General features: G+C 38.7%; 1 protein-coding gene across 6 annotated transcripts in view; it reads left to right on the forward strand.

Annotated features, from left to right (window-relative positions):
• The first annotated feature begins 1679 nt into the window (after positions 1 to 1679).
• LOC103971873 (uncharacterized) overlaps positions 1680 to 16664 on the forward strand; it is a 53524-nt gene continuing 38539 nt past the window's right edge. For 2 of the 6 annotated variants that reach the window (XM_018828956.2, XM_009387138.3), the window contains exons 1-4: positions 1681 to 2163; positions 6264 to 6428; positions 14244 to 14318; positions 15682 to 15760. In XM_018828956.2, the coding sequence (XP_018684501.2) occupies positions 1954 to 2163; positions 6264 to 6428; positions 14244 to 14318; positions 15682 to 15760 (529 nt within the window). In that variant the 5' untranslated portion in view covers positions 1681 to 1953. Of the gene's footprint in view, positions 2164 to 6263; positions 6429 to 14243; positions 14319 to 15681; positions 15761 to 16664 lie in introns of all 6 variants that reach the window. The other 4 variants (XM_009388594.3, XM_009389318.3, XR_001979063.2 and 1 more) reach the window with 3 other exon arrangements.

The raw sequence follows: 16664 nt of genomic DNA on the forward strand, positions 1-16664 counted from the left end.
ATAAACGTGCCAAAAGACAACGGACAGACATAAGCATTACATCCAACATCTTGTTTAGAAGTTTGTCCGTTACAGTAGTGTCGGGAAGAGGCGACATCGTCTCGCACCTGCACACAGGTCGAGCCGGGAGCTCAGCCCGACCCCTCCGACAATCAAGTTAGCGATGTGGAGAGGGTTTTGGAGGAAGAGATGCCTCCATACAAGTGTTGTGTGTGAGTTAGTCCTTATCCCCATTCGTTTAGAACTCTGGGGTATTTATATATGAGTTTGATGTTACGTGATGTGGCTGCCTACAGGAAGCAGGCTGATAGCGTCTGACATGGGGTTGGTGTGACGTGAAGAACCAAGCCTGAGTTAGGTGTTAATGCGCCTCGACCAGTGTTTCAGCTCGGTTAACCGAGTGTAGTTATGCCGATCGAGGTGTGGTATGTCACATCGTCATTTTTACCCTTATCACTACTAATCATTTGGAATTGGAGCTAAATTGTCTATTTCCTTTGCTCAATTTGTTCATAGGTTTAGGGTTTCATATTAATATGGGTCTTTTGGTGTAAGGATAAAAACATGTTTATCATACATGTATGAGATAATAAAAAAATGCATTCAATCAAGATATCATATTATTCTTAAAAATGGAGACAAAGATTTCCCATTAAGCATTATAAATATAAATAAAATCAATATTTTGATATGAGAAGGCCAAGGCTGTGTTTGGAAATACATTTTCATTTCTAATATAGTTACAGAGAGAGGTTGAGTGAATGTGCCATTATAAAATACTTCGAATGCTTGATTATAAATATTATTTAGTAAAATTATACTTCAAAAGTTCATTACTTTTTTCGATAAATTTACTCTTCTAATAATTTCAATATTTTATTTTTAAAAATAAAAATATTTTTATTTAAATTAAATAAGTAAAAAAGATAAAAAATGTAATATTTTAAAAAATTCATATGGCATAAATATATAATAAATAAAAAATATTTTTACATATATAATATTGTAAAAAAAATTGTATAATAAATAAAAAAAATTATATAAAAAATAAAAATATATAAAAAAACATTTAAAAAAATAAAAAAAATCACTTTATAGAAATTGATAAATTATGTTAGATCCTCGTTAAATCGTTTTGGTAATCTTGTAATTTTAAATAATTTTATAAGATACTTCAAAAATTAAAAATATTATATTATTATTTTATAAATGGTGAGATGCCAATGCTCCTCTAAGATAATATCGATATTTGAATATTTTTAATATAGCATGTAATTTAAAAATAATTTATCAAATACTAATTAATATTTAAAATGTGTATTGGACTAATATAGTACGTTCCAAACGTACCTAAATCATGGTAACTCCAAGACTTTACCAAAATTTCAAACACCAATTACTTCATGTCGCAGCAGTAGCCATTAGAACATCATAATGTTACAATTGGCTATTAAAAAGACTTATAACATTATGACGGTCATGTCAACAATCTCGCCTGCGTTCCACGTGTCTGGTTCTTTGTGGACTGGGGACGGGCGACCTCAAGATCTGGCCCGGGTTAAGCCGGACCAAAACGGCGATCGAAGGTCTATATAACGTTATAACGGTCGTGCCAAGAACCTCGCGTGCGTAGCACGTGCGTGGTTCTTGGTGTTTTAGTTTTCGAGGTGGGCAGTGGCGACCTCCATAAGACGGCGTCGGGTCTCCGTTAACCAAGACGACCGCACAACCTGCACACCTCTCTCGCCTTCGCTTCCACTCTTCTTGATAATAATTGCCGACGACGCCGATCGGGTCCCGCGCCGCTCGCTTTCCGCCATCCCGATCTGATCTCGGCCGCCACGGATCGCCTTCGAAACCCTCGCTCGCGTCGTCGTCGCCTTCTTCTTGATCTTGTGATGAGATCGATGAGCGCCGGTTCGTTTCCTGTCATCTCTGGACGCCGGAGCTGAGATGCGGCCGGATCCGACGGGAGATCCCCCATCGTTCCTGGACGGCCGCTCGATCCCGGAGTTTGAGGCCCCGGGGCCCCTCCTCTTCCTCCCCTTGCTCTTCATCCAGGGGGGAGGAATGGATCTCTCCAAGGTCGGGGAGAAGATAATCAGCTCCGTCCGCTCCGCTAGATCTCTCGGCCTTCTCCCTTCCTCTTCCGATCGGCCGGAGGTGCGATCTTTCTCGGTTCGCCTTTGTTCTTTTTTCTTTTCCTTCTTGAATATTCTTAGTACAAGCTTAGTTCATTATGATACATTGAGGATTTGAGTTGGATTCTTCATTGACCATTCAAGAAAGGGTTCTTCTTTCACAAAGAGTTCTGATTATGGCATAACTATATTCGGCAAAAAGAATAAAAGCAACTCTTTCGTGGGGTGAAATGTGCTTTAATCTGAACTTGGATCTTGAGACTAGCTTCACCATTAGTTATAAGGTAAGCTCTCTTTTCACCCAGCTAGACGTGAATATCAAGAAGACCCTATATCCCCAAGAGGCAGAAGGGCCAGCAGATTGTTCTCCCTCGGAGGCTGTAGTCTTTCTAATCTGAAAAAATTGCTTATGTTGTGATATGCGAAATGTTAGTATATAACACTAACGCTTGAAAGTATTAATTATTGTTCTAACTATATTTATGATCAAGTTTTTGTTTTCATAAATTCCTTGGTCAGTGTTTTTGATTTAATTAATTCTTCTAGTCCGAATTGATTTCCTGAAAACAACAAAATGTGGTCCTTAGTTGCACTTGCTGCCAAGCTCAAGGGTTTCTCATAAGAGATTGCTTCGGAATATCCTCATAAAGAAAGAGCACTTGGTTAAATAAAGTGTTCTAGAGCATTTGGTCCTCTTTGCATCCTGTGGCGTAGCATATGTCCTTCGTGCTCTCTTTGGCTTATCTGGGTTACTGCTAGGTGGCGAAATTAGCAGGTTCGTCTACATGACATGGCTTTGTTAGTATGTTATCGTGCTCTGTTTAGAGCTTCTATGGAAGGTATGGGCTATCATATCTCGCTTGGCCTACTAGCACAATAGCATTTTAATTCGGCACTGATGCAGCCCAAAATGATTCTCGTTTATAAGTAGTAGCATACTAGATTTTATATGTTAATTCTAATTGTCATACATTCTCATCATGGAAATTATTCAGTGGTATAATAAGTAATAACCTCAACACCTCAAATTCCTGATGTAATTGTTGCAGCCTATTTGGGTCTTTAGGATCCTTGCAGGCGATACTAAATCCAAAGGCAAGTACCATGTTTTTCTCACCATTCTTGGTGGTCCTGCTGCCCCTGCTGCTTCGAGGGTAACTGCCATAACACACATTAGATCCCAACATTTCTTGTACATTGTCAGCTGTTAGGCCCGTTACACTTATGCTCTGATAAATTTGTAACCTATGTTCGTAATTTTGTACTGTACCGACGCTTTGAGCTCAGCTTGGTATGGTACGGTATGAGCGTACCGAGCAGTACGCTCTGGCATACCGGTCGGTATATATAATAATAATAATAAATAAATAAATAAAATAAATAAAATAAATAATAAAAAAAGGCGACGTTGCCTCGTTTCTTCTTCCCGCGTGAGGAGAAGAAACCTCGTTTTCTTCTCCCCGCGCATTTTCTTCTCCCTGCGCGGATAAGGAGAAGTCACCGACGACATCGAGGCCTCGTCACCTTAAACGAGGAGGAGGCGACATCTCGTCTGCGGCGTCCGACGAGGGAGGGCGGCGACGAATCGGGATGGTCGAGGGAGAGCGGCGTCGGATCTCCAGGTTCTCCCTTTTCTTCTTCTTCTTCTTTCTTCCTCGGCTAATATCGCATGGTAGCGGGCGCCGGCGGCGACGGTTGAAATCGATCGTTACTGATCGATTTCGGGCGGTAACGGGGCGGAAACAACCCTAATCGATGGTACCGCCCGGTACGGGTGGTATCATTCGAAATTAAAATCTTTGTTTGTAACAACTGAGGTAGCCTCTTATTTTAGTAACTCAGCCATGCGCACCACCAAATTGGCTCGCAATGCTTAAACTGAATTACTTGAGGTAGGATATTAGATATTTATGTACCAATTCACATTCTCATATACTCTTGGCGTGAGACTATCAGGGACATGCCGCAAATGCAGATGAGGTTTTTAGATTTTGACAAGTAACACTTGGGCAATACTTGGGAAAAGTGCCATCTCTACATGGGAAATGCCAAGAACCTTTTAAGGAAAACTGGTGTTATCACTAAAGTCATAAGAGAAAATTATTCATTAAATCTGAGAATTCCAGACCTTAAATTGCCTTTTGGGTTCTTATCCAAGATCATGGTTGCCACAAAGTTACCAGTCCATAAACACCACTCATGATGTTAATAGATAAATCCATTGTCAGAAAGCTATTTTCTGATTTGATGTGCAGGGTAAATTTAATGATGAAACCACCCCAAAATATGGAGGGTTGATTGAACTGGTGTGCTATTTTTCTAGTTTAGTGTAGAATAAATATTTTGGTGAAAGAATTGATAGAAAAATTCATTTAATATGCTTGGAAGAGTTGATACAAAAATTCATGTAATATGCTATTTACATCATGTGGTTCATAAATGTTTCAATTGTTGATGGTTCAACAAAGTTTCATGCATGGGATATCTGCAGCACGACCAAATAGGCTCTTATTGATTACGGCTCTGTATTTTTTAGCAACATCAAGTGAGTTTGTAGACTTTAGCTTTTAGGACAGGAAGTAGGTAATTTTCATGACACAATGTTACATAAGAATTATAATTGAGCTTTCGGATGAGCTATGCATTACCAAAACTATTTCTTACATATATTCGTACTGTTCTTTATTCGTGAAAGGGTGCTCGGTAATAGTAATCAATTTCTGTACATGCTGGTCTTCTACGATGTTATTAGACTTTCTTTGAAGAATTATATATGCAAGGCCTTAAATTGTTTATTCTTTTATTCTTTTTGATCCTGTTCATACTAAGCTTGTAGCATAAAATAGCTGTTTACTATTATGGGCCTTATGTTTTATATGCAAGGCCTAGCATCTTATTATAAAATTGTATAAATGTCCATCTTATCCTTAATCCAATGGTTTGCACCTTGGTATTACAAGGAAATAAGCAGCAATGTGACAGTATGTAAAAGTAAAGACCGTCTCTTGAACTTTGAGCTTTAAGTCTGCATCTTTTTCTGTATTCAGATCTCATTTTATTGTGAACTGCAAATGAGACATTCTAAGATGGAGTGGTGTGAAAGAAGTGCTCAAAATTCCATATTAGTGCTTAAATTGTCCTTTTTGTTAATACCATTCGGACAATGCCTGAAATCCATATTCATTCACAGATGTAACATATGCACCTCTATAATTGTTACCTCATCTGCAGTTTTAATTCGCCCTAATTTAACTGGAGGAATTACTTGTGAATTGAGACTGAGCAGGAATCACCAATACGTTGAGATGCTTAACTGTTCAAAATTTCTGTACATCAGCTGAGTTTATTATCCTAAATTTCTTTACATTATCTTATTGTAGCAACTTCTGACTACCAGTTGTGCATCTTTTGTAAGTATGACCTGGATGCTGCTTTTTTCCTGTTCTTTGCTATGTTTGGACATTTAAACTCCAATGATAACATATTCTAAAATCTCTTTGAGCGGTTTCATATAAAGCTTTTTTCACCCTATAAAATTTCATGTTTAATTTACCATTTTGCCTAAGTTTTACTGTTGCGGAACTTACATATAATTACAGAGCAGTTGGACCGACTCATTATAAACTTATTGCATAATATTTCCTTGTCTCATTTAGGATGTGATATCTCTTGCATACTGATTTATTGGATGCTTTGTTAGTTGAGGATCCATGCCATAACACAGAGCAGTAGTGCTGTAGTAGATGTTTGTTCCTCTAATGCATGAAGAGCAGATGCATGTTTTGCATTTCATGCTGGCCCTAACCTTTAAATATTTGATATGTAATCAATAAATTGGTTTGGAGTTGCTAAAAATTCATCGAACAAAAAGCTTAACTCACATGATTTTTGTGTGTAACCATGTTTATACAAGTCAAGTCTCATTTCATTCTTTTAATCTCTTCCTGTGTTTGTAGGCAAATTAGTTCCTTTAAACTGTTAAAACTATCTTTTCTGACATCATACTTCTCTTTCTCTGTTTTTTACTCTTCTCTTGGTAGTTCACCTGCTTGATATCTGCTGTCTTGGATATAAACACACTAGTTTAAAGATATTTGATCTGTTATCATTACTATGCAACAGGTTCCTGCTCGAGCAGCAGCAGCAGCTGCTGTTGCTCGTGCTCTTGCTGGCACTCCTCCGCATGAAAAAATTAGCTTTTTATCTAGCTCTGAAGTAGTTTCAATATATGGTAGTAGATCACAAGGTCAAACTATTGATGAGCTTGAGGAAGATTTTTATGAAGAGGTATACTTTTCTGGACCAAGTTCTCATATCATTTTTTTTAAAAATTAAAGGACTCCGGTTCACAATATGAGAATTGTAAATATCAAGATCAAACAAATTTTTATTTATGTTATGCAAGCTTGACATGTATATTTTGATACTTCATGAGCTTAGCTACATCAATTAGGTACCCATCTTGTCATGGCATTGATTTTGGGAGTCGAAAAGGCTGAACTTTTTAGTTCTAGATTGTCAAAGCATCTAAACAACATTTAGGTTATATTAGATAATAATTTTATTAAAAGCAATATCCAATCCACATTTCTAGGAGCATGACCTAAATTCATTTATTATTATATTTATCGGTTTGTATTTACTAGTTTGACCAAGAACTGATAATAGAACCATAAGCTTAATACCACTTGATATTTCATTTATTATTATATTTTCAATGATACCATGCGGTGCATGTTGGCATACCATCCTATCATGTCCTTAGCTTGGATTGCCTAAGGCATGTGACACTCAAACAATAATCCACAGGGGTCAGCCTGAACTTTAACATCGTGTAATCCACAAAGGACCAACACAAAGAAGAAAATGTTAGAAAGGCGAAAGTGCAAGTAATATGTCACCCTTGCACATGAAAGTAGAGATAATGGGGATTGCAAGCAACACTAAGCAACCAACTTTTACTAGGCACAAAAGGCTTATGAAAATGGATTGAACGGTCGCACACCAAGGGGGTTTCGAAGGCAGGCATAGACCTAATGTTCACCTATCATTTTCGTTGAATGAAAAATAGACACACTAAAGATATTGCACAATCCCTTAGATATATAACTAAGGCCCCATTCGACCTGGTGCCACCCATGGGCTCACGGGGTGCTGAGAGAGTTAATGTTTCATATCACAAGGTCATATGACACATGAGAATGAGATGATTTTAGCTATTTTTCCCTTCGCATGATGTCACATAACTAAAAATGTTTTAGAGTTTTACAAGACAAAAACAAAAAATAAAAACACTTAACAATAAATCAAGATGGAACCGACGATTGTATTTTTTACCTGTTACATGTTGCCTATGATAAAACACTCAAACACACCGAAAAACAATGTAAAACAAGAATTGAAAATCGTCATGGACATATGTCGAACACCTTGATTGCATTGCTTCATGGCATTTTCCCCCACTTATTCCTTCAACGCCCTCTTCGAAGCCTTCTCGTAATTTGCAACTTTTACTGTTGAGTCATCGACTTTGATCCTCCCACTTTGTTGTAACTCCCCATTGAGTTGGTTCAGTTGGGGAAGTTGGTTGAGTCGGAACAGTTCTTGTTGAATCCCTAGGATCTGTTGGTCAGCAAGAGAAGGGTCTTTATGTTTATGTTTAAGCCCCGTTGAGGTGTCATTGTGCAAGAGCTTGACCGTTGCTGGTTGGAACTTTGCCAATGCTATATTGCAGAACTTAAAGACTCAATGGCCTTCTCCTGCGAAGTTTGCCCCTTGCATCTTCAGAACCTTCATTATCTCCTTCAAGTAGGTTCGTGCTATCCTCGTTTCTAAGGTAACTCAATGGGAGGATAGTGCATGGACATGCTACCTTCGACGTAGCTGATCACTCAAAGGTGAAGAGTTGATGGTTATTACCTTCTAAGCACTTTAAGGGGACTTTCAATTGATGCATAGCTCCACTACATAAGCGAGGAGAGTTGGGTTACTTTTGATTGGATTCACCCAAATTCCTTGGGTTGTTCTCCTTGCTTCGAGCTAGTTACTTGACTTCGCCTACTCTTCACCATCACACTTTTGGAGTGTCGGAAGTGTTGCTGGAGCACTTGTATGATAGATTTGCCTTTGGGATCGATTATGCCCTATTAGCAGTCAAAACTGTTCTCTTCCCTCTTGAGCACAAGTTTGGTTAGTGCTCGAAAGACCCATTGTTGCAGTACCATATGACCTTTAGTTTATGCTTTCTCGACTAAGTTCTTCTTGGGTAGTTGAGTCCCTTGTGGACTCGAGGTCGTCACAGTGTCTTGACTATGTGACTTGGGACACATTTCCTTTTTGATTTTTTATCCTTCAGACTAAAACTTTTTAGTGTGGTCACCACCATTCGCTTGTTGAAGGTTCCTCCCAACTTTGATTCTTAGGTTATTTGTTTGGCATTGACGATCGCTCGTCCGATCTTGCCCCTCGAAAGCACTGGGATACCCATAAGTGAAGATAAGTCCTGGAGCACTCCATCGTCCAATTACTTGTTCGAAAGGTTTTGAAGATTCTCCTACTTCATAAATGATGCCCGATGTGAATGGTAGATTGGATCTTCAACTCTTTTACTGAGTTTTTTTTGTAAAGGGTAAATGACGAAGGCGGGATTCGAGCCCTGGACCTTGTGATATACTGTCAAAGTCTTTACCAGCTAAGCTAGATGACACCTTTATTGAGTTTGAACTGCCATTCAAACTTGCACCCTCGTGGAAAGGGCTTTGGGAACCGAGTAGTTGACACACCGACATACTCTTCAAGAACATCTGTCTCAATGGACCCTTGCCCTGCGCTGAGGCCTTCTGACTCTACTTGCATCGTTGTGGGATGAGTAGGGTCTTTTTGCCTCGATTCCTTTATCATTTGCATAGCTGAGGTTGTCGAGGTCCGGGGAGAGGGGAGCTATCATGGAAGAGGGTGCAATTGCAGAGGAGTAAAAGGGAGTGAACAATAAGAAGAAAGGAGAGGGGAAGAAGAGGGAGGAGGAATCAAGTAGTAGGAGGAGAGAGAGGGTGTTGTTAGTTGAGAAGGACATATCTAGGAGGAGGGAGGGGGACAATGACAAAGGAGAGGGAGGGGATAACGAGAGGGGAAGAGTGGAGGAAGAAGCAAAGAGAAGGAGAAGAGGGAGGAGGGATTGGGTAGGAAGAGGGAGAGGGGGTTGTTCGGGTCAGGGGAGGCACAGTGGGGAGGCCCAAGCGCTTGGTGGCTTAGGCATTTGCTTGGGTCGTGCCCAGTTAAAGGCGCCCACGCAGCCCACTATCGAGGCGCTTATGCCTTGCCTTGCCTCACCCGGGCGCTTGGTGTGCACCTAGTGACTTCCCTACATATAAAAACTCCACCATGAGAATGACTTGGAAATCGCAGGGGAAGTGCCATGAAGTTGGTTCTCTTGCTCCAATTTTCAATCTAGATGTTGACTCCCTTTGTAAATCCATAAATAGGTTTCGCCTTCGAATTAACTGCTTTCTTGCGTCTTGGACTCTTTGCCATCTTCAATCCGAGTCACTTTGCTTCTTAGTTTATTATGAAGTGTGCGACTTTTGTGTCCATAGATGTGTGAGCCGCCTTCCTGTTTAGTTTAATGTTCACGAACATTAATAGGTTATGTGCCTTCATCTCCTTTGACTACTCCCCCACTTGACCTTGTAATGTATTTAGCAATTGCACCACCCTAATGTGAGATCATTGCGATGATCCTTCATCATTGCTCGATTCCGACAAATTCACGCTTGAAGGGTTACCTTCTTCTTTGGCCTTTGCTCAAGCTTCTCCTTGACTTCACCTTGCAATGTGTTCTGCAAACACATATCTCCCATGTGAGGTCTTAGGCATTTGCTTGGGTCGTGCCCAGTTAAAGGCGCCCACGCAGCCCACTATCGAGGCGCTTATGCCTTGCCTTGCCTCACCTGGGCGCTTGGTGTGCACCTAGTGACTTCCCTACATATAAAAACTCCACCATGAGAATGACTTGGAAATCGTCCAAGGGAAGTGCCATGAAGTTGGTTCTCTTGCTCCAATTTTCAATCTAGATGTTGACTCCCTTTGCAAATCCATAAATAGGTTTCGCCTTCGAATTAACTGCTTTCTTGCGTCTTGGACCCTTTGCCAGCTTCAATCCGAGTCACTTTGCTTCTTAGTTTATTATGAAGTGTGCGACTTTTGTGTCCATAGATGTGTGAGCCGCCTTCTTGTTTAGTTTAATGTTCACGAACATTAATAGGTTATGTGCCTTCATCTCCTTTGACTACTCCCCCACTTGACCTTGTAATGTATTTAGCAATTGCACCACCCTAATGTGAGATCATTGCGATGATCCTTCATCATTGCTCGATTCCGACAAATTCACGCTTGAAGGGTCACCTTCTTCTTTGGCCTTCGCTCAAGCTTCTCCTTGACTTCACCTTGCAATGTGTTCTGCAAACACATATCTCCCATGTGAGGTCTTGGTGACAAGACGTTGCTTCTTGAACACGACTTGCTTGACCCGGGATATTTCGCCTTTGCTCTACCCTTCTCCTTTCATTGGAAAGAAGCCATAAGGGCATTTAATGCCTCTTTTTGCTGTGGGCATTACAACATTAGATGTTGTCCATCGCTCATAAAACATTTGTCAAACTTCGGGATGTTGCTTTTGGATTCGTGTCCCGTTGAAGCACTTTTCTTCTTCGGGTCATTCCATCTGGAAGCTTTTAGAGAGCCTTTCTTTGATGAGCGCTTACTGCATTTCTTCCCAACGTATGCACCAGCACCACCATAGTCTTGCATGACCAATGAGATGCATCTCACTAACGACACCTTGAAATCTTCTGATCGGGGTTGGGTTGTCCTAAGTACTGAACCATATCAAAGAGAAGTTTTTTAACTCTTTGGCATCCGAACACCCCGTAGCTCTGTGGTTCGAGAACCTTTACTCTCGACGAGAGACGGCTGTAAGGCATTTGTTTGCTTGCAAGCATAGCTTGCATGAGTACCGATATGATTAAGGTCATTAGAGTCGTATTAAGGTCATTCCTTCGCTCATTTCATATAATTAGAGGCGTATTAATGCATATTTACAATGACTAAACATGATTAAGGTCGTTATCTTGTGTTAGTCCCTAATTGAGGGTATTTGGGGTTAATTACAGTCTTATGCATTTATTTATGGCTTATATACACTCTATTCTTAATTAAATATAATAAAATTATGATAAAAACCTATAAATTTTTTTTTGTAAATTTTCAATCATTTTTCATCTTTTTTTGAAAGATATGTACCAACATACTGACATATGGTACAGTAATATTGACCGGTACGTAACAGACCATGGGGTATGGTGGTCCTTGGTATAGTGATTACTTTTAAAACTATGGTGGATGTATATTTCTTGACATAGGTCTTCTAATAGATTTTATGGTTGTGGGCTATATGGAAGCACTAGGAAGCAAAAGCAAGACACAAAATGATTGCTTAATTTCAAGTAGATGTTACATCTACCATGCTTATGAGTCATATACAAACATTTTAATTGAGCATGCCCTTCATATTTATGTTCATCCTTGGGATGATACATTCAGTCTTTTAATTAACAATAACATTTGCAAAAGCAAGACACAAAATGATTGCTTAATTTCAAGTAGATGTTACATCTACCATGCTTATGAGTCATATACAAACATTTTAATTGAGCATGCCCTTCATATTTATGTTCATCCTTGGGATGATACATTCAGTCTTTTAATTAACAATAACATTTGCATAGTTTGACTATAATAGTAAGTAATAAGAATGATTGACATTCTGATTTATGATTCTTACAAATTTATCATAGTTTTAGCCTTTTAGGCAAATCACGGAAATGGGTCCTAGCCCAGTTACTTGATACATGAACTGAATCTTGGTAAGCTCTTGGATCCTGGTATAGCTTGTTTCTCTCATCACAATAGATCAGTGTGCCACATGTTAGAAATTGTCATCACTGGTTAATATATTGAAACAGTCACTACTAACTAATTTTTGTTTAATGCTTATCGTTGAATTAGAGGAGAAGAAGGAGAGGAGGAGAAGGAGAGGAGGATGAGGATGGGAAGATGAGGGCTGTTGACAGTCAACAACCCTGCTGTCAAGGGCTGTTGATTGTCAATACTTGTTGATAGTTGTCATTAGCTCTCCACATTAAAAGAACTAACTTTTAATGGGACAGGGCAAAATTATTTGGTCTGGTTGCTGGCTCTTGATTGGATTGGTAAATACCCTTGGTGCACACCAGTCTGACCTTTTGTTAAATCTTGAGTTTTATGTAAAAACATGATGAAAATGCTAAGAACTTTATTAATAGCATGATGTGATTGTGAACTATATTTTTTATGTTTCTTGTTTCAAATTCTTTTGGCAATCACTTCCTTGTCTTATTGGGCTAGACCGGCCCAAAGAGTAAGTCAAGCAGGGATTGGGCCTTTTAAGGTAGACTAATCTGGGGTGTTGCCCAAATTTGCCCAAGTCGACTGTATTCTTTCCTGGGTAATGCTTGGCTTGATCCAGGTATTTTTTTTGCCACTTGGAGCCTCAATTGTTGCTTACAATATAACATTTTATAAAATTAGCGGATACAATGAGAGAAAGAAGTAACTTTGTAAAACTTTTTGAAGGCAAAGCAACAAAAACTCCAAGGTTTACACAAAATAAAAAGGAATGATAGAAGAAAAGAGAAAGAGAGAAGCTAAATAGTAACTACAAAAGAGAACTACATTATAAAGACAAACTCTGAAGGGACAAAGTAAGATCTTCAAAAGCACTAATTCCTGAAGCATGCATGGTCTACTTGTAACTGACAAACCAAATAACATTTGCTTGATAGTTTTCTAAGGTTCCTCAATAGGCCTTTACAAGATTTTATTGTTTTGCTCTTTTTAATGACATTTTAGCCATCAATAATGTAGGATGAGCATGGAGAACAGTGAATTTTTTTTTCTTATTATTTGTAGGATTGATAAAATTAAAAGAGAAAAAATGAGTGGAGAAAAGAGTACTCGAATTCACTTTGATTACTGAATGTCCACATCCATTGATCTTTGTCTCACATCAGATGCTCCTCATGCATGGATGATAGAAATTAATGTCAGGTTCACTCTAGCTCTAGGAATCACTCCTAGTGGTGAAGACTTCACATCTCTTTGCATATAATGTTGTAATAGAAAATTACTTATTCACACCTCTTGATTATAGCCTTTTCCCCTTCATATGGATCCCCCAGTACAGGAAAAGAAAGAAGGCTAAAGAACTAATGAAGTACAATCATGAAAATCTTATTCCTTATGATAAGTCTAATGAGTCACCTACCTTTCTTTTTGTGGGTGAGATCTACTTCCAAATTTTTTGACATACAATCTTTCCCTTGTACAAAATATTCGATCATAATCAATTTCCATCTTTGCACATATTATCCATCAAAATCCTTTTGTTTTTGGTGACTTGTTTCATTTTAGTTTGGTCTCTTTTATTTCCCCTGAGCAATCTAGGCAGATAACTAGACACACATAATATGTTGCCATGTGGCAACTTATAACATTTGCAAGAATCCCCGTAAAGCTTTCCAAATACAAAATAGAACAAAATATCTCCTGCATCAGCACCGAATACTCTCATACAAAAAGCTCAAAATTAGTGACCATTAACGTACAAGGCAATAATGCTGTTTTTTAACTATTGACCCATACAAAATTGGTGATTTATTCATTGATTTATTCAAATATATATTGCAATAGTGTTGATTGTATGAATTACTCTCTCTTTTTGTGTGTTCATGTTATGGTGGTTCGATGCATAGCAGACGCTTCATACACTAGGCCACCTTAAGCATTTAATTTCACCTCTATAGATAAATCTCTTTGCTTCAAGCTGTATTCTTCTAATGGCATATGGCCATGCATTTGTTTCACTCATGATGTTTTCCCGTGACTGTCTACATTTTTTAAATAATTTTATTACTTCTGGTGGTGTCATTTATTCCTTGCACAAGTGTTTCCTTCCTAGTTATGTTTTCATGACAAATAAAGAAGTCGGCTTGATGATGTTTCTTGCAGGATTTTGATCCAGTTAGGTATGTACTAGAAAATGTTCCATCTGAAGAAAGCGATGCTACATACTTTGATAAAAAGGTCAGATGACAGACTAAGTAGGCTTGATTTTCATATTTGTTATATGCCAAAGATATTTGTCAAGTTACTATTATACAGTGATTTCAATAGGCGCTCGGGCGCTCGCCTAGGCGCTCGGGCGAGGCGAGGCAAGGCCCGAGCGCCTCGCTTCATGTCCAGGCGCTCGCCCGAGCCCAGGTGTCGGGCGCTTCGGGAGAGCGCCCGAGTTAAACCAGGCGACCGAACCAGTGTTTTACGTCTGGTTCGGTCTTCAGTGCTTTAGTTGATTCAATCGAACCAACTAAATCACTGATAGGCTCCCTCTCACGATTTCCCCGACTTCCCCAACCCTAACACTCGCGATTTTGCCGTCGAGATTTCTTCTCCGTTGTCGTTGCTCTCTGATGCCACTGCCGCTGCCATTGTAGCTACTCGCCGCTACCACAATCGTCGCTTATCGCTCGCTGCTCCCGCTCCCACTCCTACTCCCGCTGCCGCTCGCAGCTCCCGCTCTCACTCTCGCTATCGCTCGCCGCTCCCGCTACCGCTGTCGTTGCCTTAGCAGCCTCAGTCTTCTCACACTCTTCTTACTATACTGTTAACAATATATTAACAGTATACTGCTAATTGTATACTAATAATAGTATTTTTATTTATTAGATTAATAATATATTATTTTGATTTTAATACTATTAATTTTTATTTATTTAAAATTATTGTTAGGTTTCAGAATAAATGGCAAGTCTACAGAGCAACTCAATAGATTTGATGTAAAATTTTATTGTTTTGATTTTTGAGACTTTTTATTAATATGACATTGTGATTTTGTACTCGATTTTCTTAATTTAATAGCATATTTTTTATTTAAATAATTATATTAATTATATTATATATTTTTATATTTTAGCGCCTCGCTTCACACGGGCGAGCGCCTAGACGAGCGCCTAGCGCCTCGGGCGTTTTTGGACCTTGGCGCCTTTTGGCGCCTAGCGCTTTTTAAATCACTGCTATTATACTTGCTGGTTAGTTCATGATGCCACTCACCATGTTAATCTTGCATTGCTCTTTGTGAATTTTTTTGTACTTCCAGTTTCTAGATTGGATCTCTCTCTATTATCTTTTGTTATATGTTTCTAGGCCAATACTGACAGCCCTGTAAGTTTCACAAATCTGTTTAGTTATGATAATATCATTATCTAAGCTCTACAGAAGTCACTGGATTCTGCTTTGCCATGCTCATTTTCATTTCTCTTATATTTTCTGAATGCATTTCCTTTCAGTATGTGTTTCCTAGCACAAAGTGTTCGTCAATTTTGTTTTGTGAACATTTTTATGACTGCTTTTCCTGACTGGAGCTCACTTTTTTCTCTTGCCAACACCACAGTCCACTCTTAGATTGGCACAACTTGATAAGATAGCAGAGCGATTATCACGTCATGTGATGGAGCACCATGAAGAGATGGGTATGTTTCTTATCTGTAAATTAGGATAAAAAAGTATGCTGGTCTTTGCTTGAACTTATATATGTATTTAAGGAAATTTGCCAGATATTTTAAAATGGTGCTTTTTATTATACTTGTCTGAAATATATAATATTTAAGGGTACTGTCTGTCATAAGAGACTGTCCAATTTTGTTTATATTGTTTGATTATCTTTTGATTTGTCCATTTGATTTCTTAACTGTGATAAATTCTTTTATTTTCATAGAAATAAATATCCGAAGAAAAATTTCACAATTACTGATATGAATAATAATCTATATTCTACAGTTGAAATTCTTTCTGGAAAATTAATAATGGGTATCTTTAATACTGGGCCAGGATATTGGCAGTCTTATTACTTATTAGGCAGCTACATTGGCTTTTGTGTTCATCGGAATCATTTCAGAATCAGGTTTAGATTACATCTTGTACGAGAGTTCTATTTATAGATATAACACTAAAACCTAAAGTTGAATTTCATATTTGCAGAACCAAACAACTACGATCTTTGAGGATTCCTCTGATAGAAACTTCCTCTTGTGAAACCAAACAATTCTTTTCTCAAGCAATGCAATGTAAAAGTTGATAGGTATTGCAAAATGCAAACAATGTCCAACGGACAAGCTTTGATATGTCCCTTGGATCCATTGGAACACATATGGGGAATAATAATTTTACAATGAACTTGTGCAGAACAGGGAATTCAATTTCGAGTAGTGGACTGATACCAGTCCATGGCTGGACCAATACATGGTACCCTGGTCTGTTTGCCGGTTGAAGGTGGAGAGGGTCCCCAACAGCACGTGGGAGGGGGATAGGACAAGGAAGGGGGAAAGAGGAAGAAGGAAGAAGGAGAGGAGGCAGAAGAGATGGAGGAGAAGAAGG

Source organism: Musa acuminata, chromosome BXJ3-4 (assembly GCF_036884655.1).
Source record: "Musa acuminata AAA Group cultivar baxijiao chromosome BXJ3-4, Cavendish_Baxijiao_AAA, whole genome shotgun sequence".
Classification (NCBI taxonomy): Eukaryota; Viridiplantae; Streptophyta; class Magnoliopsida; order Zingiberales; family Musaceae; genus Musa; species Musa acuminata.